General features: G+C 34.0%; 1 protein-coding gene across 2 annotated transcripts in view; it reads left to right on the forward strand.

Annotated features, from left to right (window-relative positions):
* HLTF (helicase like transcription factor) overlaps positions 1 to 18,627 on the forward strand; it is a 59,736-nt gene extending 41,109 nt beyond the window's left edge. For both annotated transcript variants that reach the window (XM_012101702.5, XM_012101705.5), the window contains exons 16-25: positions 1,343 to 1,481; positions 2,214 to 2,349; positions 3,844 to 4,023; positions 7,993 to 8,117; positions 8,589 to 8,767; positions 9,921 to 10,046; positions 10,352 to 10,464; positions 11,028 to 11,208; positions 14,195 to 14,275; positions 16,258 to 18,627. In XM_012101702.5, the coding sequence (XP_011957092.1) occupies positions 1,343 to 1,481; positions 2,214 to 2,349; positions 3,844 to 4,023; positions 7,993 to 8,117; positions 8,589 to 8,767; positions 9,921 to 10,046; positions 10,352 to 10,464; positions 11,028 to 11,208; positions 14,195 to 14,275; positions 16,258 to 16,410 (1,413 nt within the window). In that variant the 3' untranslated portion in view covers positions 16,411 to 18,627. The remainder of the gene's footprint in view (positions 1 to 1,342; positions 1,482 to 2,213; positions 2,350 to 3,843; positions 4,024 to 7,992; positions 8,118 to 8,588; positions 8,768 to 9,920; positions 10,047 to 10,351; positions 10,465 to 11,027; positions 11,209 to 14,194; positions 14,276 to 16,257) is intronic.
* Positions 18,628 to 22,112: the final 3,485 nt, after the last annotated feature.

Consider the following 22,112-nt stretch of genomic DNA (forward strand, 5'->3'; position numbering starts at 1 on the left):
GATTTTCAGAAGTTGAATTTAAGAAATTGCTTCAGGTTTCTAAAGTGTTCTAAAATTTAGGCTTTATACTCTTACTTTTTTTCTTTCTGAATATATAAGAAGTAAATAGGAAATTTTTTAAGTAAAATATTTTATTAAAATAAATTTTACCTACATCTTGTTACTTAAGTGTGGCTGCTGGAAAATTGAATATGACATATGTGCTTGCACAACATTCCTGTTGGACAGTGCTGCTCTAGACCCTTGTTTCAGAACCATTCACATGCATACCTATCCACATAACTCAGCATATAATTTCAGGAACTGGTGGGAGTGCCCTGAATCCCTTCTGTGGGCTCTACCTCCAAATGAAGGATCTCTGTTTCAGGAGTTGATGGGTTTCTTTAGATGTGGAATTTGGCACATCATCACTGCACAGATGGAGAAACTTGAGCATCAAGCTGTCCTTCCAGCTATGATCATAGCTAGTGCGGGGACCCCGTCATCTGATCTTCTGGGGTGTGGGGCTGCCTGGCCCTCATGTACAGGTGTGGAGGGCAGGCCCTGGGTGTCACCTCTTAGAGGGTGATGCTGCTTCTGCCTTTCTAGTCGCCACAAGAGAAAATTGTTTTTTAATATTTTGCCAGAAAAAAAGAAGGTTCAACTTCCTTTAGATAATAATTTAGGAATATTTTATATTTAGACCACTTGAATTTATAAATTTGAATTTAAGTGTATCCAGCAATTTGTCAATGAATTCTTTTTCTAACTTGAAATATTGTTTTCTGTCACAATGATTTGATAATTGTTTGTTTAAAAATAAGCCTTTTTAATATCTGAAACTTAGGAGTTTCCCAATTCATTTAGGATTCCAATTGTCTAATTCCAGTTGTTAAGTGAAAATGTTCTCCAAAATACTTTATTATAAACATTTTAGTCTTCGGGTAAGAACATTGATTTTTACATTAAAAAGTCATTCTGTTATATTCAAGTAATTCTTATAGCTGACATCATATGTCATATGTTTGACTCTGAGGCATGATAACTTAGTGTTTTGAACCATGATCTCAGCAGAAAGCTAGACAACCTGGATTTGAATGCTAGCTCAGCACTTCCTAGCTGTGGTACTTTGAGCAACATATACCATACCTTGGTGCTTCAATTTTCTCATTTGTAAAATAGGAATAATAATACTTTATAAGTTGGTGAACATTCAATAATTTAATGTATGTAATGCTTAAAGAAGTACCTACCACATAGTAAGTGATGATATTAAAAAATAAGAACTCATATTATTATCAAATTACATAAAGTATTATCTTAATTTCCTGTGTTTTTAATTCATATGAAATATTTATTTCAGACTAAGGGTGATAGTCCATTACATAGCATAAGGTGGCTAAGAGTGATCCTGGATGAAGGACATGCCATACGAAATCCAAATGCTCAGCAAACAAAAGCTGTACTTGATTTAGAAGCAGAAAGAAGATGGGTTTTGACAGGTAATGATATGGATTTTGAGATAACATATACTATCTCACTGGATTTTGAGATAGCATATACTTTAGAAAAGTTAATTCCAAAATACATGTTGTTAAGTAAGTTATGAGGTAACTTGTAAATTTGAAGTGGATATAAAGTCTCCAAAAATTAATTATAGAAATAATTTAATAAAATGACTTTTTTTCTTAACTTCCCATGATACAGCAACATTTGAATTATAGTTTATTTATAGAACAGTCACCAGAATAATTTTTCAACATTGGATTTGACACTTTATTTATTATTTTTTAAAATTTGTATTGGATTTGACACTTTAATTCTCCAATCAGAATCTTGATTTCTCTGCTTCCCATCTTGGAGCTTGTTTGCTACATGTGAACCTATACTGGAAGATGGGGACAAGAATATAAACTCAAAAATTAGTTTTTTTCTTCTTGCTAGTGCTACTAATTTAAAAATCTGATAAGCAAATGTTCTTGATAAGGGGAAAGTTAAGTTTACAGGATCTGTGTTCTTTTTGTTAGCATGGCAAGTGAGAGCTAAAAGTTAGAGCCAGACTGGATTTTGAGATTGTGTATGTGTTTAACAAAGCATTATAGTCACAGCTTAATAGTGGGTATGCTTAGAACTAAGTGCCCATTTTCAAGTGTTGTCTCAGTTAATTGGGCCAGGTGGATATTTTGATTGTGTACTCTTGCTGTAGAGTTATAAGAGTTTTATGTTCTTTTTAGGCACTCCAATTCAGAATTCTTTAAAGGACTTGTGGTCTCTTCTTTCCTTTTTAAAACTTAAACCATTTGTTGATAGAGAATGGTGGCATAGAACAATACAGCGTCCTGTCACAATGGGAGATGAAGCTGGACTTAGGTAAGTAATTTCACAACTGATAGTTATAAATAATTGTTAGCAGCTTGAACCAGTTGCCACTTTCATTACCCCTTTAACCTGACTGTTGTGGCTTTCCTCTCCAAAACATGTTTACAGCTTAATGCATTTGACTCTCAAAATCTAATGATTCTTGTTTATGGAGATGAAAATTTCTAACTGTCACTAAAAAGTTAATCAGACTTTCCCCTGATTTTAGTCAAAACTGTGAAGAAAGAGTAGAGCTATATGGTCTTTGTGTGTTGCTCTTACCCTCAAAACCACCATTAATAAATAGTAATAGGAAAAATATGCTCAGAGAATCCAATATGCACTAAATTTTCATAACTGATAAGTTTTAAGCATTAGATAGTTTTAGTGATAATTGAATGTTGTGATAATACAGTGGCATCACCAACAGTTTCTACAAGAGAGAAAGTTGTTTCTGGTGGAGATAGATAAAAGTTGAGAACATAAAAGTCAACTTGGTGATAGCCATTTTAAAAGCAAGGTATTCGGCTAACGTGTATTTTGCTACACATATTTTGCTACAGTGGTGGGTTTCAGACAGGGTTTAGGATTCATTAGCAGTTTGTAAAATCATCAAGATGACAGCTAGCATTATAGCTGCTCATTAAATAACATGAAATAGAGTAGAAGATTTAATAAAACAGCAAAGTGTATCACAAACAGTATCATTTTGTGAAATATTCATTTCTGTCTTGTGTGTGTTTGTGTATATGTTTGTTGGATAGACTTCTTACTGTGAGTTATAGTGAAAAAGGTTCAAAAGCCACTAACCTAGCTTGCAGTATTGTCTACTTGATTCCTTAGAGTCAACTATTTGAATTCTAATTTAAGAAATTGTATTTATATTTCAGTGTTAGGAAAATATCTTTTTTTAAAGAGTTGATACGCTTTCTTTTTTTCCCTGATACTGAGAAAAGAGAGTGTAAAGGTTGTAGAATCTACTCCCTCTTCTGAATTGTCACATCATGTTTTTATTTTTGGTATTCATTATTTTATAAAAATTACTTACTTATGTACCTTGATTTTCATATTACTGGAGAAGCTTTTTGAAGATAAGATCTTACTCATATTTATGAACTTATGATACTTAGTATAATGCCTTGTGCTTAATAGGTGCTTATTAAGAATTTGAGTGTCAAACATTGGGTGATAGAGTTGACAGAATTGAGAAAAATGGTTAGTGATTAGAAAAATGGGGAGATGAGTGTAAGAAAAATAAGGACAGAATAAAAGATTAAACTGTGACAGGTACTGAATTGAGAGCAAATTTAGATGCATTTTGTTGCTCTGATTTTCTCTGTAGAAAATGTCTGTCATTATCAGATTGGATAAAAATCCCTAAACATTTTTTTTCAAATCTTTACTAAGTTTATAAAACTAACAGATTAATATATTTATTTTTGTTCTCATTGAATCAACTTATATAGGAATGAAAAGTTACGTAATTATTTGTTTTATTTTGACTAGGCGTTTGCAGTCCCTAATTAAAAATATTACACTTAGAAGAACAAAGACAAGCAAAATTAAAGGAAAACCTGTTTTGGAGTTACCAGAACGTAAAGTATTTATTCAGCACATTACACTTTCAGATGAAGAGAGAAAGATTTACCAGTCCGTGAAAAATGAAGGCAAAGCTACTATTGGAAGGTATGGAGAAAGAAAGTCATTTTAGAAATCAGTTTTTTTCTTTGTTAACTTTAATTGAAGAGCCTTTTTAGAAATGTAAGTTATAAAAGCCTTCAGTACACTGAAGTATAATTTGTTTTTAAGTATTCAAACTACTTTTTTATAAATTAATAATTGGAGTGAAATAGTATTATAATTCACTACGTAAGTAACTCCTACAGTTAGGGAAAAAAGTTTATGTGAAATGGCAAGTTTTGAATTGCTTAGTCAGAAGACCTTGCTTGCTTCTATTGCCGTTTTTGTGACATGGGAGAAGATTAAAAGCATTGAAAGAAGTATACATAGGGAAAAGAAACCTATTAAAGACTAAAACTTGAAATTTTTATAGCGTTCAGGGAAGATTATTTCACCAAGAACGTAATACATGGGAAAGGATTTAAAGAAGATTGGGGCTAAGGGACATTTCTGGCAGAGGGGAACAGCAAGTGTAAAGGTCCTGAGTTGGGAGTAAACCTGAGGAACTTGAGCAACAAAGAGGCAATTGTGGCTGGATAATATGAGCAAGGTGGAAAATAGTAATGATGGTAGAGAGCTGTTGGAGTAGAGGCGGGTGACAATTATGTAAGGCATTGTGGCATATTTTAGGAACTTTGGCTTTTACTGTTTATGAGATTTAGGAGCCTCTGAAGTGTTTTGAACCGCAGGAGTGACTTAATTTTATTTTTATTTAAAAGTATCACTGGCTGTTGTGTTATTTAGTAATAAGGCATAAATAGGGAGAACAGTTGGGACTTCTCAGGTGGCACTAGTGGTAAAGCAACTGCCGGCCAGTGCAGGAGACATAAGAACCACAGGTTCGATCCCTGGGTTGGGAAGATCCCCTGGGGGAGGGCACGGCAACTCACTCCAGTCTTCTTGCCTGAAGAATCCCCATGAACAGAGGAGCCTGGTGGGCTACCATCCATGGGGTTGCAAAGAGTCGGACATGACTGAAGCGAGTTAGCGCAGGGAGAACAGTGGCAGTAATCAAAGTAAGAGATGATGGTATTTTCTTACTGCAGTAATAGTGATGAGGAGGGTGAGAAATGCCTAGATTTTGTTATATTTGAAGGGAGAGCCAACAGAACTTGCTGATTTTATATAGTGTGCGGTGTGAGAGAAGTGGAAGATTATTGCAAGGTTTTTCACGTGAGTGACTAGAAGGATGAAATTGCCATTTGCAGAATATGTCTATGGGAGGAGTAGAATTTTTTCAGGGAAAATAAGAAACTCCACTTTGGACACATTGATTCTGTGATCCCTGTGTGTTTTCCAACTGGAGATGTCACATACTTGGTTGGATATGAGGTTAGCGTTCATAGGAATTATCTTGGTTTGATACAAATTTGAAAGTCACCTGTGTGTAAATGATAATTAAAACCAGGGGACTGGATAAGGTCACCAAGAGAGTGAGTGAAGTTAGAGAAGAGTTCTAACTAGACAGAAGTAGCTGGTGAGGTAGGAGGAGGCTTCTACTTCAGTATCTGGCACTCAAAAGGAATTTCTTAAACTGAAATAATGATTTTCAGTGTAAGAAGTGATGCCAAGAAGTAGTTAGACTATTGGTAAATGTTATTGTATTTGAAAGGTTGAAAAAAAATCTTTATTGAAACTGTTCTTAAATAAGTATTTTAAAAATATCTTATTAGGTAATACATTTACAAACATTGAGCAGTTACTAGGTGTTAATGCAATCATCTGAGAGTGCTTTATGTGTATTAATTCACAGCAGTTCTGTTAAGTCAGTACAAAGATTACCTACATTTTACTGACGAAGAATCTGAGGCACAGAGGCAGTTAGTTGACTTACCTTGTGTCACACAGCTAATGACAGAGCTGGTGCTTAAACTCAGGCAGTTTGATTCTAGAATTTGTAAGTTTAATCTTTATATTGCCTGTTCCTTGCATTTTTGAATGTTATTGTTATGTGCGTGCTCATTTGCATTTGACTCTTTGTGACTCTATGGACTGTGTAGACTGCCCAGGCAAGAATACTGGAGTGGGTATCCATTTCCTGTGTTGGTGGGTGAATTCTTTACTACTGTGCCACCTGGGAAGCCTGCATTCTTGAGTACTGAGAAGCATTTGTTGCCATACTACTACCCTTACTAATAATATTAGCACATATATGTCATTCATTGTAGTTCAGCACTGTTGTAAATGCTTTGCATATGGTAACTTTTTTAATATAGCAATCCTATTAGGTATATATTATGCCACTGTTACAACTGAGGAAGCTCAAGGCACAGGTTGAGAAACCTGCCCAAGGTTTCACAGTTAAACTGACAGAGTCAGGTTTTGAATTCAGATAGTTTAGCTCTGGAGTCTGTCCTCTTAACCATTAGGCTATATTTCTTCTATTGCTTTAATACTAAAATATCAGATTGCCTTGGTATATAATTTTTGGATCACTCATTCTTCCTTCAGAAACTTTATTGTCTTTTTTTCTGTATTTTATATTGAATCTTTCCCTTGAAAACCTTGATTTTATTTTTATTCTTTTCTTTAAAGTCAAGCAATTTTACCAGGACCTCTCTCTGTTGATTATTTTTTTCCTGGAACAGGTGGTACCATTTAAATCTGTAGACTCCAGGATTCCCCTGTACCCCACTTTGGGAAAGTTTTCTTAAATATTGCTTTCTGCTCCATTATTTTATTTCTCTGTGTAGGTTGGATAGTCTTTGTTTTTTCATAGGTATCATTTTACTCTAATCTTTTATATTTTTCTGTTTAATTTTGCTTTTCTCAATCCTGTTTCCCACATTCTTTCCTGTGTTTTTATCAGTGGCTAGTCCAGTGGCTCAGTGGTAAAGAATCCACCTGCAATGCAGGAGACAGGGGTTTGATACCTATATGGGGAAGAATCCCTGGAGAAGGACATGGTAACCCACTCCAGTATTCTTGCCTGGAGAATCCCATGGAAGAGGAGCCTGGTGGGCTATAGTCCATATGGTTGCGAAGAGTCAGACGTAACTGAAGCGACTGAGCAGACACCCACACAGTCTCTTTTATGCTGGGTTTCCTGTGGCTTTCTCTGATAGTTCACTTTTCTCTTTCTCACTCTTTAGCTGTACCAGCCCATTTTTGATCTCTGTTTTGTTTTGCCATACCTTTTCAAAGTTTTGTCTCTGCCTTAAGCTATTGGTGTTTTTTTTTAGGAGGAACTAACTGTTTTATTGAGTGGTATTATGGCAGAATTCTTGGTCATAATTTTTAATTTGTTCTGTGGAAACTTTTTTCTGGTGAGTTTTGTTTTGATGCTATTTGTTTTCTTCCTTGATCTGTGCTGATTATTACTCTTATATGAATGTATTGAGTTCTTTCTGGACTAGCTGTTTGCAAGAGATTCATCATACAAAGGGACAGGAATCATAGCTGTATGCTTGACTGGTAGGAAATATATCAGGGTGTTACATGTGAGTTCTTTCAACGGAGATTGGAAGCTTTAGGGTTCCCTATGATATGGAATGCTGTGCTTGTAGTATTTTCTAAAAGAAAAAACACAGTAGGTCAGTGTGTTTCCTTATTCAGTTTGTCTTCCCTTTTTCCTGGTATAAACTTGTCCTGGGATGTTCAAGCCATGAGCCACACACCCTGTTTTTGTTGCTGCGTGTAAGAGATGGTGGCTTTCTCCTTAGGGCATGCTGTCTATTTTGAAGATTTGTGCTCTGGCAGGTCTGCTTGAGATCTGCAGTCATATCTCTCATTATTTTCCTGTTTGACATTACTTGTAGTTTGCAGCCATTTCTCATATACTTTGCTTTATTGGTGTAAATCTCTCGTGGTTTCATTAAAGGTAAGAGTTTACTTTTCTGTTTTCCATTCTTGTTTTGAAGTGATTTCTAGGGAAGAAGAGAACAGTGTTATTTTTGTGTGTGTGTGTGTGCTGTTTTAGAATAGGAAATACTATTGTTTAGAGGCCTTCATAGTATTTAACATTTTTACCTCTAGGTATTTTAATGAAGGGACTGTCCTTGCACACTATGCAGATGTCCTGGGTCTTCTGCTTAGATTGCGGCAGATTTGTTGTCATACACACCTTCTTGCAAATGCAGTGTCTTCCAGTGGTCCCTCAGGTAGGTAAATGTGATTGGTTTACACATTGTATTTGTTAGAGATATTTAAGTCAAAATAAGAAATTATTCATGTGGCCTAAATTTGGTTTGTCAAATGAACATTGATTTTTAGTATAGGACTCAACTAGAAATATACTCAAAAATCTCTGTAACAATGAAGTGGAATATTAATGAGGTTTTCCAGGATTTCCAATGATAGTCTTAGAAGAAAGGATCAAATCGCATCAGCCTTTTATTCTATGGCAGTACCTGCAGATTGTGTTATAATATTGTTTCTGTGTAAGGTATGTTATGTGGAACTTCTGAATTTTTCTTAAAATTTCAAATTTAAATCATGCTTTTTACCTATGATAAAAAAATAAAAGACTAAGAACTACCCAAGCAAAACTTTTCCCTATATAAGGAAGATTAAGATTGTCTAGTCTTATTACAAGTCTTCCTCTGAAATTAATTATTCAGCCTTTTCTCTAGGGAATGATACACCTGAAGAACTACGGAAGAAGTTAATAAAGAAGATGAAGTTAATTCTGAGCTCAGGTTCTGATGAAGAATGTGCAATTTGCTTGGACTCTTTAATGGCTCCTGTCATAACACATTGTGCACATGTCTTCTGTAAACCTTGTATTTGTCAAGTCATTCAGAATGAGCAGGTGAGTTTTATGCCTAGTACAAATTCAGTGTTTGATGGTGTGGAGTTCCAGTGTTGAGTATAATGAAAACCCAAGCCCAGCAAAGACTATAAGGAGTTTTTCACTTGGGTTTGCTAGTGCACATTTTATAGTTAATTTTATCACTGTTTATATTTCATGTAACTAAGCTTTTGTCATATAAAAAGACATAGCTTTGGAGGTATATTTCATAGTCAGTGTTTTAATTCTACTGACTCTTCAGATCATTTCTAAGAAATAGACTTATAATGTGAGACACAAAGGTAATTTAAAATTTTCTAGTAAAACAGATCAATTTTTATAATGTATTTTTATTTATCCAGTATATCTAAAATATAAAAATTATTAATGAGATGCCTTACATGATTTTTTTTAAACTTAGAAGTTCAAGATTCAGTGGTATTGTACACTTAAAGCACATCTCAGTTTGTCTTTGCCATATTTCAACAGCTTAGTTGCCATGCCATGGCTATTGGACTGTTATGGCGAGGTAGGTCTAAATTTGTGTGAAGTGGAATAATCCTTTAAGCAGTCCTTTTAAGGTACAATTTTTTTAAACATTTTTGTGGAGAGGTAATATACATATAGGGGAAAATGCACGTCTTGATTGTACATAGTTTGAGAATCTTTTTTATTATAATGGTATTTGGTATGTAGTTATTTTAGAGATAGTCTTATTGGTATGCCTTGGTACAAAATAGACACAACAGACAACTGCTTTGAATGAACCTGCTAGGACTTAACACATCTGAACTACTTTATAAGCTATTAAGAAGGAATTGGTTTTCTTCTAAAGAGTAGTTTCAGTTGATATGCTGAATTTTAATTAGCTCAAGAAACTGTTATTCCTAGTTTCTTTATGTGGCTGAAAATAATATTTATTGTTTCAAGCTCTTGCTGCTAGTCAGGATTACCTACTTTCGCTCTCTTACCAATCCCACTTCTGCATTAGAACATTATATCTGCCTGAAGTTCAGCATGTACAGATTTATCTCAAATGGATGAATCTAATAAAAGGTTTAATAAAATGCTATTAGGGATATGGAATTTACCTTGCCTTTTAAACATTTTAGGCAAATTTATATTTCTGTTCCTTTTGTTAAGTGTCATTCGTACTTTGTTCTTTCTTATGTAGCCTCATGCTAAGTGCCCTTTGTGCAGAAATGATATACATGGAGACAGTTTAATAGAATGTCCTCCAGAAGAATTGGCATGCAACACTGAGAAAAAATCTAATATGGAATGGACATCCAGTTCGAAGGTAAATATACATGTGCAAATATTTGAATATTTGTGTTTATATAAATAATCATATTTTAAAATAATAATTCTGCTTTTAATCTTGTCACGAGTATTATACTTTGTTGGTGGTTACTGGCTTTTTGTTTATATCTAATGGTGAATTTAAGGGGAGAGAGAAAGGGTTCAAATTATGAAAAATATGATAGTCTCAATTTTTAAAAAAAATTAGTGGTCTTTTACATTTGCATTTTGGGGAGGTAATATGTCAGAACCTTTCTCTTCTCATTCAAAATGGAACCTAATGGATGTCCTAATTTTTTTCAGATTAATGCTCTAATGCATGCATTGATTGATTTAAGAAAGAAGAACCCCAACATAAAAAGTTTAGTTGTTTCTCAGTTTACAACATTTCTGTCTTTAATAGAAACTCCCCTCAGGTAAGTTAAACAGTGTTTTCACTTTGAGCAAAAGGATTTTATATAAATGTTTTAATTTGAATAGCAAAAAAATGACATTATTTCTGTTTTAGCAGTTTTATTTATTTCATCTATCTAAAATAACAGGGCTTCCCTTGTAGCTCAGTCAGTAAAGAATTTGCCTGCAGTGCAGGAGACCCGTGTTCCATCCCTGGGTTGGGAAGATCCCCTGGAGAAGGAAATGGCAACCCACTCCAGTATCCTTGCCTGGAAAATCTCATGGATGGAGGAACCTGGTGGATTGCAGTCCATGTGGTCGCAAAGAGTCAGGCACGACTGAGCGACTAACACAACACACAAAATAACTGTAACAATAAAGAATATTCCTGAGAACTTAGAATTTTTAAGTTTAAGTCCTTAATTTATAGGAAAAAACGTTGACTGTAGAGCCTGACTTACTAGTAGATGATTGGTATATATTTGTCAGAAGAAATGAGTGAAAAAATTGGTTTAATGAAAAGATTACAATTACTTAACATGTTTTTATAGTGTAGTAACTTACTTTCTTTTGTCCCCTCCATTAGAGCCTCTGGATTTGTATTTACTCGTTTGGATGGTTCCATGGCCCAGAAAAAAAGAGTTGAATCAATTCAGTGTTTTCAAAACACTGAAGCAGGGTCTCCAACTATAATGCTTCTATCCTTAAAAGCAGGTGGAGTTGGTTTGAATCTTTCTGCAGCTTCTCGAGTTTTTTTAATGGATCCAGTAAGTAATTTTATAGACTTTTTGATCTGTTACTACCTCTTTACCAAATAGTTTTTTGTTTATTTTTTTAAAAGACCTTTATAGTTGTAACTGATTGTGAAAATTCTTAGGCAAACTTTAGAAATAGATAACAATTTAGGAAATGTGTTTTGAGGGCTTTCTCTTTAAGTGCTTTACGTATATCAACTGAAATTCTCACAACATCTCTGTGAGTAGATCTTGTTACTTATCCCTATTTTACAGGTGAGGAAACTGAAACCGGGATGTGAAATAACTTGCCCTGTCACACAGCTAGTCATACACAAATCAGGATCTGAGTCCATGTTCATAAGTATTGTGCTGTGCTTTTCTACTGTTCTTCTATATGCAGAATCTATTTCTGTTATTTCTAATGCTTTAGGGAAGTGTTTTCATTGATTTGGCCCATGAATAATGAGATCCTGTTTTGTATCAGGGAATCTTCCAGATGTGGAATCTGGCTATAAACAGAATAGACAAAGTAGCCACCATCATGGTACTAATAGTCTCAAGCTTTCATGTGCATAAGAATTAAGAAATACAACTTGACCTCTGTCCTCAAATTTAGGAGTTCCTAGATGAGATCCAGGAAACTGCATTTTTATAAAGGTGCAGGTGGTCCAGCATCACAATTTAGAAACAGATAACATTAATGGGATGTTTTAGGTAAATTTTAATGTCTGATACAGTGCAGTCACCGTGTGTGAAACAGGCCTAGGGATAGAGTGGGAGCTAAAATTCACTCTGAACTTGACTCATCAAACTGTGTGACTTAGAGTTGCATCCCCACAGGAGCACTTTTTCTTGATGGTACAAAGGGCTTTTTTGGACTGGAAACCCTCTGAACTAATTCAGTTTCTAATTTGTATTGCGTTCTGTTTTACCTAGAGGAAACCCTGTTCTATTTCTGTGTAACCACAGACTTAAGGTTTGTAGTTTTAGCTTACTGCCTGAAACTCAGAAAATTCATAACATAAAGAAATTTTACTAAGATACAAATTTTGAATTATTCTGGATAGACAGTCTAGTTGAAGCATATACCTGTTACCAAGGTTTTTTTTTTTTTTCCTCACCTGAGGGTAACCTTTCCAGTAATATCACAGCCATAAGCCATACTCAGGCATTCATGGATTTCATGTTAATACCATGGGGATGGCAGTGTCTATTGTATTTTCTTGCCTTAGTTCTGTGGATGAAGTTTTAAATATCTGCTGAAGTTCTGGTATTATGGTTATTATAAAAACTATGCATCGTAACTATAGATAATAATTCAAGAAGCTGATTTTTGGAACAGATTCCCAAATTTTTTTTTTTTTTTTTGGTTATAAGCTTAGTACTTGATAAGAAAGAGGTTGTTAATACCAAATACAGTAATTTAATTATTATTATAAAGTTGACCAGTTGAACAGTTATACTTTTAGAAAACTTACAGAATGTTAGTAGTTTCATAGTAGGTTGATTGTTTTTCATTGAACATTTTAAGTTTTCAGATATTGTTTCTAACTTTAAGACAAAAGCCAGGTCCCCAAAAAATAAGATTCAGTGGAAAAAAAAATTGCTCATGAAAATCTTTTACCTCTTTATGGAGTATTATATAAAAGATAAGATAAATTATGATATTTCATTATGAGCTTTTGATAAAGTTAATTGCTTCCTTCATCACTGCCTATGAGAATGGGAGCTATTGGTTTTCTATTACCATGAAATAAATTTTATTATACATCTTAGTCATACTTGATATATACTGCCATCTCACCGTGACGTTCCTGACAAAATACAGATAGCAGAAAGGAACATTTTATCTGGCCTCTTAGTATAATGCTTTTAAAGTGTATCCACTTGCAAACTACAAAATATTCACAGAATATGACTCTCAGTTTTAGAAAATCATAAGCTACATAAGTCCTTTAAATCTAACTTCTATACCAAAAAACAATCCCAAAATCAAATTATAGCAAGTTAATAGTTTAAAAAATCTCTTCTTCTCTAGATCTCAAGGGAACTTTAAAAAGAAGAAAATAACTTCTTAAGTATAAATTGTATTGTGAACTTGCCATTACTTACTCATTTATGATTTTGTTTCTGTTTTCCATTGGTACTTTGTTGTATAAATTTTCCTTTTCTCCAAAAACCCTATTTTCAGCTTCAAGAATCATTCCATAGTTTAGTTTAAAATTTAATGATCCCACCCTGACAATTCATGATATTATTTCAAAACTACTTGACTCCTATCTTCTAGACTGAAAAGCTCTATATCCTTCTTGCTTAGTCTTCCTTTTTGAGTGCTTCATTGTTTTATTCTTTACCATGAGAGAGTCCCTATGATAATGCTTATGTTAATTAGCTAACGTTACTTTCTTAGATCAGTTTTGAAGTCAAACTGATTTCAAGTATATATACTGAAAATTATGTTTCAAAGTCTTAAATAATTTTTAGGACTTTTGACTACTCCTGAAATCTTTTTTTGTACTTTTATATAATGAGTGGAGGAAAATGAAAGAAAAAGAACCAAAGACCAGCAAAAAGGGAGAAAACTTTTTCATTAAATGGGCTCACCTATCTTTTCTGATGTAAATTATTTTGGAGAGTGTATAACCTTCCTCTGTTAAGCAGATATACTTTGACTTGAAAGTGGGTTGAGAAGAAACTGGAAAGATACTATTTGACTACTCAACAATCATTTATACTGTGTGATTTCTATTTTTCAGACCCTCAATTAGATACTGGAGGCAGTGGAGTAAAATGACAGGGGAGAGAACACCTGCCTATCATAGTAGTGATTGGGGAAGGCAGTCAGGGGTGTGTGTGGATTGTTTCGTCCCTAGAACATTTATTAATATGTCATTATCTGAATTCATTCAGAAAGATTTGAGTTGGTAAAAGGTGAATGAATAGTACTGCAACAAAAGGACTTGTATAGAACACATACAGATTAGGGTGGTAGTGATGCAATTCATGTTCTTACTAGGCCTGGAATCCAGCTGCTGAAGATCAGTGCTTTGACAGATGCCATAGACTTGGCCAGAAGCAAGAAGTTATTATCACAAAAGTGAGTTTTTAAGATACCTATTTTGAAATTAGGTTGTAGGATTTTAAAAACTACATAAATAGTGCGTGACTTTGTTGTTATAAAAGATTGAAATAGAATTATGCAGAGCAAACTATGAGGGTCATCTTTATTCTGGTCTTGTTAATTTTTTTATGTGAATTGCTTGCTTATATCTTTTGCCAAGTTTTCATAAAGAACAAATATAGTTTTATAGTATAAAGGATTTTATAAATTCTGATTTTAAATGTTTTGTTATATGTATTGAAAATTTTTATCCCAGGCTCTTGTTTATCTTTGAACTTTGTGTTTTTTCATCATGAAAGTTTAGAAATTTTTATGATTTAAAATATGTCAGTCATTTTCTTGATATCTCCTGGATTTTTGAGGTCTTGCTTAGAACAGAAGACTTTTATCTTCAAATTTAAAAAATGAATCTTCTGTAAGTTTTGTAAACTGGAGGGGTGCTGTGCTTGGTCTCTCAGTTGTGTCTGACTCTTGGCAACCTCATGGACTGTAGTCAACCAGGCTACTCTGTCCATGGGGATATTCCAGGCAAGAATACTGGAGTGGGTTGCCATGCCCTCCTACAGGGGATCTTCCCAACCCCAGGATCGAACCCAGGTCTCCTGCATTGCAGGTGGATTCTTTATGGTCTGATCCACCACTGGAAGTAGTGTTTTATAAAAATATCAATAAAAATGGTCATATTCAAAATTTGGAAAATGTTACCCCAAAAAGTCTCCCGTAGTTCTGATTCTTTTGAAATATTTTACTTTTTGTTTATGATTCATGATATGGATCGAACTTTATTGTTTTCAAATGAAGAATTGTTTGTTACATTACCATTTTTAAGTCCATCTTTTTTTTCCTACCAATTTGAAATGTCACTTCTTCATAAATTCATATATATTACATGGGTCTCTTTCTGGGCTCTGTTCCATTTCATTGATCTCTTTTCCTATTCCCAGGACAGTGTTACATTAATAATTTCTATGGTTTTATAAAGTATGCCTTGATATCTAATAGAGCATAGTGTTCTCACTGCCCTTCTTTTTGAAAATTGTGTTGGTTTTTATTATTTAGTCATGAATTGAACTTTGGATTTAGATTACCAAATCCCATTTAAGAAATCTTGTTTGGGATTTACTGAATTTATGATTAATTTGAAAACTGTATTCTTTATAAATAAGGAGTGTTCCCATATAAGAACTTAGTAACATTTTATAACACAATTTGTTATTACAGTAATTGGGACCTCTTATACAGTGTTAAATAGTAGTAATGATAGTAATCATTCTTGACTTGTTCCTAACTTTGTTGGAAATAGTTTTATTGTTTTACATTAAGTATGGTGTTCTTGGTAAGTTTCTAGTAGATGTCCTTAATAAGATTGAGGACATTTATTTCTAGGTTAATGAGGATTCTTTTTAAAATTAAAGTTTTTAATGAGGAGTCAATGTTGAACTTTATCACATTCTTCTTTAATATTTATTGAGATGATCACATTTTTTCTTTCAATTTTCTGAATTACACCAGATGAAGGTGTATTCTTTCTGGGAAAATCTTACTTGGCTTTTTAAATATGCTGAATTTATTCTGCTAATATTCCAGCTACAGCATTGTCCATAAAGTTTGCTTTTTTATATGTTGCTCTTATCTGATGATAGAGTTATAACATGTCCTTACAGCTATATTCTTTATACAGGAGAAATATACTGAGTGATAAGGAAAAATGGCATTCATCTCTAGCTATCATACCATATTCTAATATTACTATTGTATATTGAGAAAAAGAGGGATAGTGAAACAGTTTCTAATAGATTATTATTGATCATTTTTGACAGCTACATAATACTATAAGGAAGCAGATTCCTTTAGAGTAGAGCATTATTTTCATTAGGTCTCATTTTTTAAATTAAAGAGTTTAAGTATTGTGACCTATAAAGTACCTAACCAATTTAACTTTGTTTTTCTTTTTACAGTTCATTGTGAAGGATTCTGTTGAAGAAAACATGCTGAAAATACAAAACACGAAGAGAGAACTTGCAGCTGGAGCCTTTGGAACTAAGAAAACAAATGCGAGTGAAATGAAACAAGCTAAAATCAACGAAATCAGAACTTTAATTGATTTATAAATTTGTGGGATTTGGTAAGCTCAGTTTAATCAGATACATACACAAGTTTTAGAAATGAAAAAAGTGCAGTTCTAGAAATGATATCTAGAGTATGTCTTCTAAAAGGGGCATATTTTATATTAGTGAAGAGGTATTACTAATCGCCTTCTATATATGAACCTATTTTTAATGATACTTCAAATAGCAATAAGTTCTGTTATATGCCGTGGCCTAAAATAATTTTTTGGGGAGAAAAAGTTACTTTTATTCAACTTTTCATATTATCTATGCTGAGTATTTTCATGTCTCTCCCAAGTACTCAGCTTTTTCATATTTCCAAAAAAGTCAAACCTTTTATACTTTTGACCAAATAGAGAGTTATTTTCTATGTTGACACATTTGGTTAGTCACCAAAGCCTCCTGTTTGTGATGCTATGGATTCACAGTCCTTGTAAACGATTAATATGTACACAGACTATACAAGAGATTGATTTTATTGGACCTTTGAAAACCACATATGCATTCCAGAACATTAAATGAGAGACCAAAGTCCAGGTTAGCAGGTTACCTGGTTTTTGTTTGGTTTTGTTCATATATGTGTGTGTGTTTTGGTTTCTTTGTTTATTTTTCTTTTCACAGTATCATTGAGATAAAATTCAGATAAGTGACTTACAAGTCTATGTTCATGAAAAAAACTAGGGTTTGTGTTAGAGCACAATTTCTCCATTTAGTCAGGTGGTATTATTCTTTTTATTTAAATGTAACTTGATGTGTTAGTGTGTAAATACAGTCTGTGGGGATGAGAAGGAACCAGTTTTGCCCAATTTGATTTGACTATTTAAATTATGGAATTGCTGAATAGATATTTCTATATATAGATAATATTATTTATGTGCTTTTAAAAAAAACTTTATAAATTTTTATAATTCAGAAGACTACTATATGTGAGAGGCATGATATCTGGATGGAAGTTGGGCTGGATGACCTCCAAAATTCTTTCAACTTTTAAAGACATCTTAATCCCTAAATGGAGAATTTTCTTTGATATTATGTTTAGAATCAGAGTTTGATTTTGGAACTTGAGTAATTCACCCTTACACCTACCTACAGAATCAGTCATCATTTTCCTACTTTTTTGTTAATAATCAAACAGTAGCTGCCACAGAATTCTTGATAACTCTTTTAGTCACATTTAAAACTATAACTTTATCAATCAGGTTAGGTAGTAAGTGGTGTTTTTTCCTTAAGGGAAACTTTATTTTTAAGGCAAAGAAGGAAGAAATTGATCACTATAACAGGAGAAGCTTCATGTTTGATGACACAAATTTAAGAACACGAGGTAATAAGTGGTGTTTTTTCCTTAAGGGAAACTTTATTTTTAATCCAAAGAAGGAAGAAATTGATCACTATAACAGGAGAAGCTTCATGTTTGATGACACAAATTTAAGAACACCTTATATTTTACTTACAGTGTTGGAAGTAACTTGACTGAAAGATAAGAGGAGATTGGAGGCAGGGTTGTATTCTAGGGCACATATCTTAGATTTAACACATATTTTATCACCAGCTAAATCCTTCCCTTCTCTGAGCCCTATTCTTTGCTCTAAGGGAACAGTGGATTAGACAGCAAGAATCTTCCCAGGCCTTTTTCTCTCCAGCAGCAGGTGATGAAAAGGACCAATAGACCTTGCTGCAACGATGAGAATGGAATTATAATTTGAGGTTGGTCCACTAGCATAAGAAGTGATAGAGAAGAACTAGCACAAAAAAATCAAGTTGATCAGGATCTCATAAAACATGATAGGTATATGGGTTCTCAGTATACCAATACTCCTGTAAGATTAAGTATAAAAAGAGTTTGCAGCAAAAAACACAACTCTACTCTCCTTGCTTACAAAGGCAAAACCTTACAAACTCATTGTAAAGTGAAGACTGCTTCTTTACCCAAACATTTACAGACTTCTGTTTTTAAACACATTCATGTGACAAGTCATTTAAAAAATACCTTTTTGGTTTTGTACAGTTCTGTTAAGTGGTGTTAAATAAAAAACAAATTCATCCTATGAAAATATATAAACTACTGGAATGAAAAATTCACATTATGTTTATGCTGTTAACTCTGTTTCATTATTATGTAGAGTAATAGCTTTAGAAATATCTTGAAAATACTGTGTTTCCACTTGTGGTTCAAACTGGATTTTGTTTTAAATTCAAAATTAATAAAAGTTTCAAAAATTATTACTTTCTCAGTGTCATATTTTAATGAGTATTTTTTCTTTAAAGAATATTTAATCTTTATAAATCTCATATTTCTGTTAAGATGTCTATTTTATATAATTATTTTTTATTGACAGTACATAAAAAGTACTATAGCTGAGAAAAATTGACTCATATTCCTACCCTTCTTTAATTTTACTAAATTTCAATTTAACTGACTTTCTTGTTTAGAACTCATTGTATATATTTTAAAATTTTAAGTGTCTTGATCTAAAACATTGGTTTCAATTATTTTTATTTTCCCATCAGGCAGAAAAAAAGGAGCTGTGATAACAGCTATGTATAGTGTTATACTAGATACCACTATGGATTATAGACTTTGCCCTTATTATAGCTCCAGGATTGGGAATATCAAGAAAATAATCATCTTATGTTTAAAACCAGTTAAGTACCAATAAAATTATACTCAGGTAATGCATATTTTCTTTTGGGGGATATCAAAAGGCATTCACTGGTGTATTTTTTTTAATTAATTTAATTGGAGGCTAATTACAATATTGTAGTGGTTTTTGTCATACATTGACATGAATCAGCCATGGGTGTACATATGTTCCTCATCCTGAACCCCCCCGCCCCCACTACCCTCCCATCCTATCCCTTAGGGTCATCCCAGTGCACCGGCCCTGAACACCCTGTCTCATGCATCAAACCTGGACTGGTGATGTATTTTACATATGGTAATATACATGTTTCAGTGCTAATCTCTTAAATCATCCCGCCCTCTCGCCTTCTCCTACAGAGTCCAAAAGTTTGTTCTTTACATCTGTGTCTCTTTGCTGTCTCGCATATAGGGTCTTCGTTACCATCTTTCTAAATTCCATATATATACATTAATTAATATGCGTTGGTGTTTTTCTTTCTGACTTACTTTACTCTGTATAATAGGCTCCACTTTCATCCACCTCATTAGAACTGATTCAAATGCATTCCTTTTAATAGCTGAGTAATTCATTGTGTATATGTTTACCACAGCTTTCTTATCCATTCGTCTGCCGATGGATGTCTGGGTTGCTTCCAGGCCCTGGCTTATTGTAAACAGTGCTTTGATAAACATTGGGGTACACGTGTCTCTTTAAATTCTGGTTTCCTTGGTGTTTATTCCCAGCAGTGGGATTGCTGGGTTGTATGGCAGTTCTTTTTCCAGTTTTTTAAGGCATCTCCTTATGGAAATACTGTTCTCCATGGTGGCTGTAGTAGTTTGCATTCCCACTCACTGGTGTGTTTTTTATTCCTTTTCTGTATAGTACTTAACAAAGGTCTGTTCATTAGTATTTGGAAAGAAGATTCATCAAAAACATGAGGACAATGATATGTTTGGCTTATTAATAAGAATTAAAATGCCTAACCTTAGGTTTTCAACTATATTAAACTTATGGAGACAGCAATGGCAACCCACTCCAGTACTCTTGAAAAATCCCATGGGCAGAGGAGCCTGGTAGGCTGCAGTCCATGGGGTCACACAGAGTCAGACACGACTGAAGTGACTTAGCAGCAGCAGCAGCATATTAAACTTGAAAATATTTGCAAAAGGCGAAATACAACAGCTTTCCCTTCATTTGATTCACCAATAGTATGTATAACCTTCCTTACAAGTTCTACATTCTGGAATTCAGTACCTCATTTTTATGGTACTTCTAAATAAAAAGATCCCAAGATACTGATAGCTGTGAATAATGGTTGGGAGGCTTCCCTGCAGTAATGTCTACTTCAGAGGGAGAAACTCTGTTGATTAGAAACCCTGTTAGCAGACATAATGTTTTCTTCCATGTTAATATATTTATACTTACTGTGTGGTAATGTATGGATGTGAGAGTTGGACTGTGAAGAAAGCTGAGCGCCGAAGAATTGATGCTTTTGAACTGTGGCGTTGGAGAAGACTCTTGAGAGTCCTTTGGACTGCAAGGAGATCCAACCAGTCCATTCTGAAGGAGATCAGCCCTGGGATTTCTTTGGAAGGAATGATGCTAAAGCTGAAATTCCAGTACTTTGGCCACCTCACGTGAAGAGTTGACTCATTGGAAAAGACTGATACTGGGAGGGATTGGGGGCAGGAGGAGAAGGGGACGACGGAGGATGAGATGGCTGGATGGCATCACTGACTCGATGGATGTGAGTCTGAGTGAACTCCGGGAGTTGGTGATGGACAGGGAGGCCTGGCATGCTGCAGTTCATAGGGTCGCGAAGAGTCGGACATGACTGAGCGACTGAACTGAACTGAATAAGGGAGAACAGTCTTCTAGATGAAGCCGTAATAATATGCTGCTTTTGAAAGGGCAGATGATTTCTTATTCCCAGTCAGATCTTCCAAAGATTAAGATGGGATTTTTAAAAAATCTTTTCCAGCTCCCTGTTCAACCTTCTTGATCAAGAATTTTCTGACAGATTTAAACCTGCTTCTACCTTTAAATATGAAAATTAATTTTTACATGAAAATATGATTTTACTGTATATGATTCAAATGTGTATGGAACAGGACACCTCTATTAATCTGAACCAAGATATAATACCAGGCTATACTGGGACTTCACTTAGAAGAACAGCAAATGTCAAAATGATTTCTTAAATTGGTAGATAAATTCTAGGGCATGTCTTTGCATAGTTGAAACCCAGTCTAGTATTCCAAGAGGGTATTTAATGTGATGTGATATTAAAGGTCATCAGAGAGATTGTATGTTGTTAAAATATGTGGGCCATTTGCTAAAGCAGAGATAGGACTAATGTTTTGAGATGTTTTCAGTACGTTTGCCATCTTTTCAGCATTCTGTCAATGGTGTCTTAGAAAGGCAGATAAAATTAACTAGGATACAGTTTCCTGAATGTTTAAACTAATTTACCCTTTTTGTTAGGGTAGGGAAGGGCTATTTCCTAATAGTACATCATAGGATTTTTAAAACCATTGCAGTGAGAAGCCTGCGCATCACAACTAGAGAGTAGCCCCCACTTTCTGCAACTAGAGAAAGCCCATGTGCAGCAACAAAGACCCAGCACAACCAAAAATAAATTATGTAAGCCTTTTCAGTTTAGAGCTTTTCTCTTATGCAGTGTAAAAAAAATAGGGAACCAAAGGGAATAAGTAAACTCAAAAAGTTTATACTAGATGATATGTTTAATTCTTCTCACTCCCTAGTTAAGATGCTTTGATATTCTCAATTTTATTTAAAAAAAAGGATTTGAGTCTTGTGATCTCGTGATACAGGTGGAGAGTTCCAAATTATTTGGATTGCATATTACATGGTCACAATAATAAGGCAGTATTAGTTATCTGAAGACTAGGTTTCTGTTCCTCCCAACTAGGAGCAGAGAAACCAAAAAAGGCTTCTAACCACCTAAAATAACAGAGTTCAATAAATCCATATACTTAATAGAAAAGGACCTAGTGTTCAAAAGCCCTATTATTGCACATTTAACTCTTTTCCTATTTTTGTTCTGGGCAAACAGTAGTGAGA

The sequence above is a fragment of the Ovis aries genome, chromosome 1 (genome assembly GCF_016772045.2).
Source record: "Ovis aries strain OAR_USU_Benz2616 breed Rambouillet chromosome 1, ARS-UI_Ramb_v3.0, whole genome shotgun sequence".
NCBI lineage: Eukaryota > Metazoa > Chordata > Mammalia > Artiodactyla > Bovidae > Ovis > Ovis aries.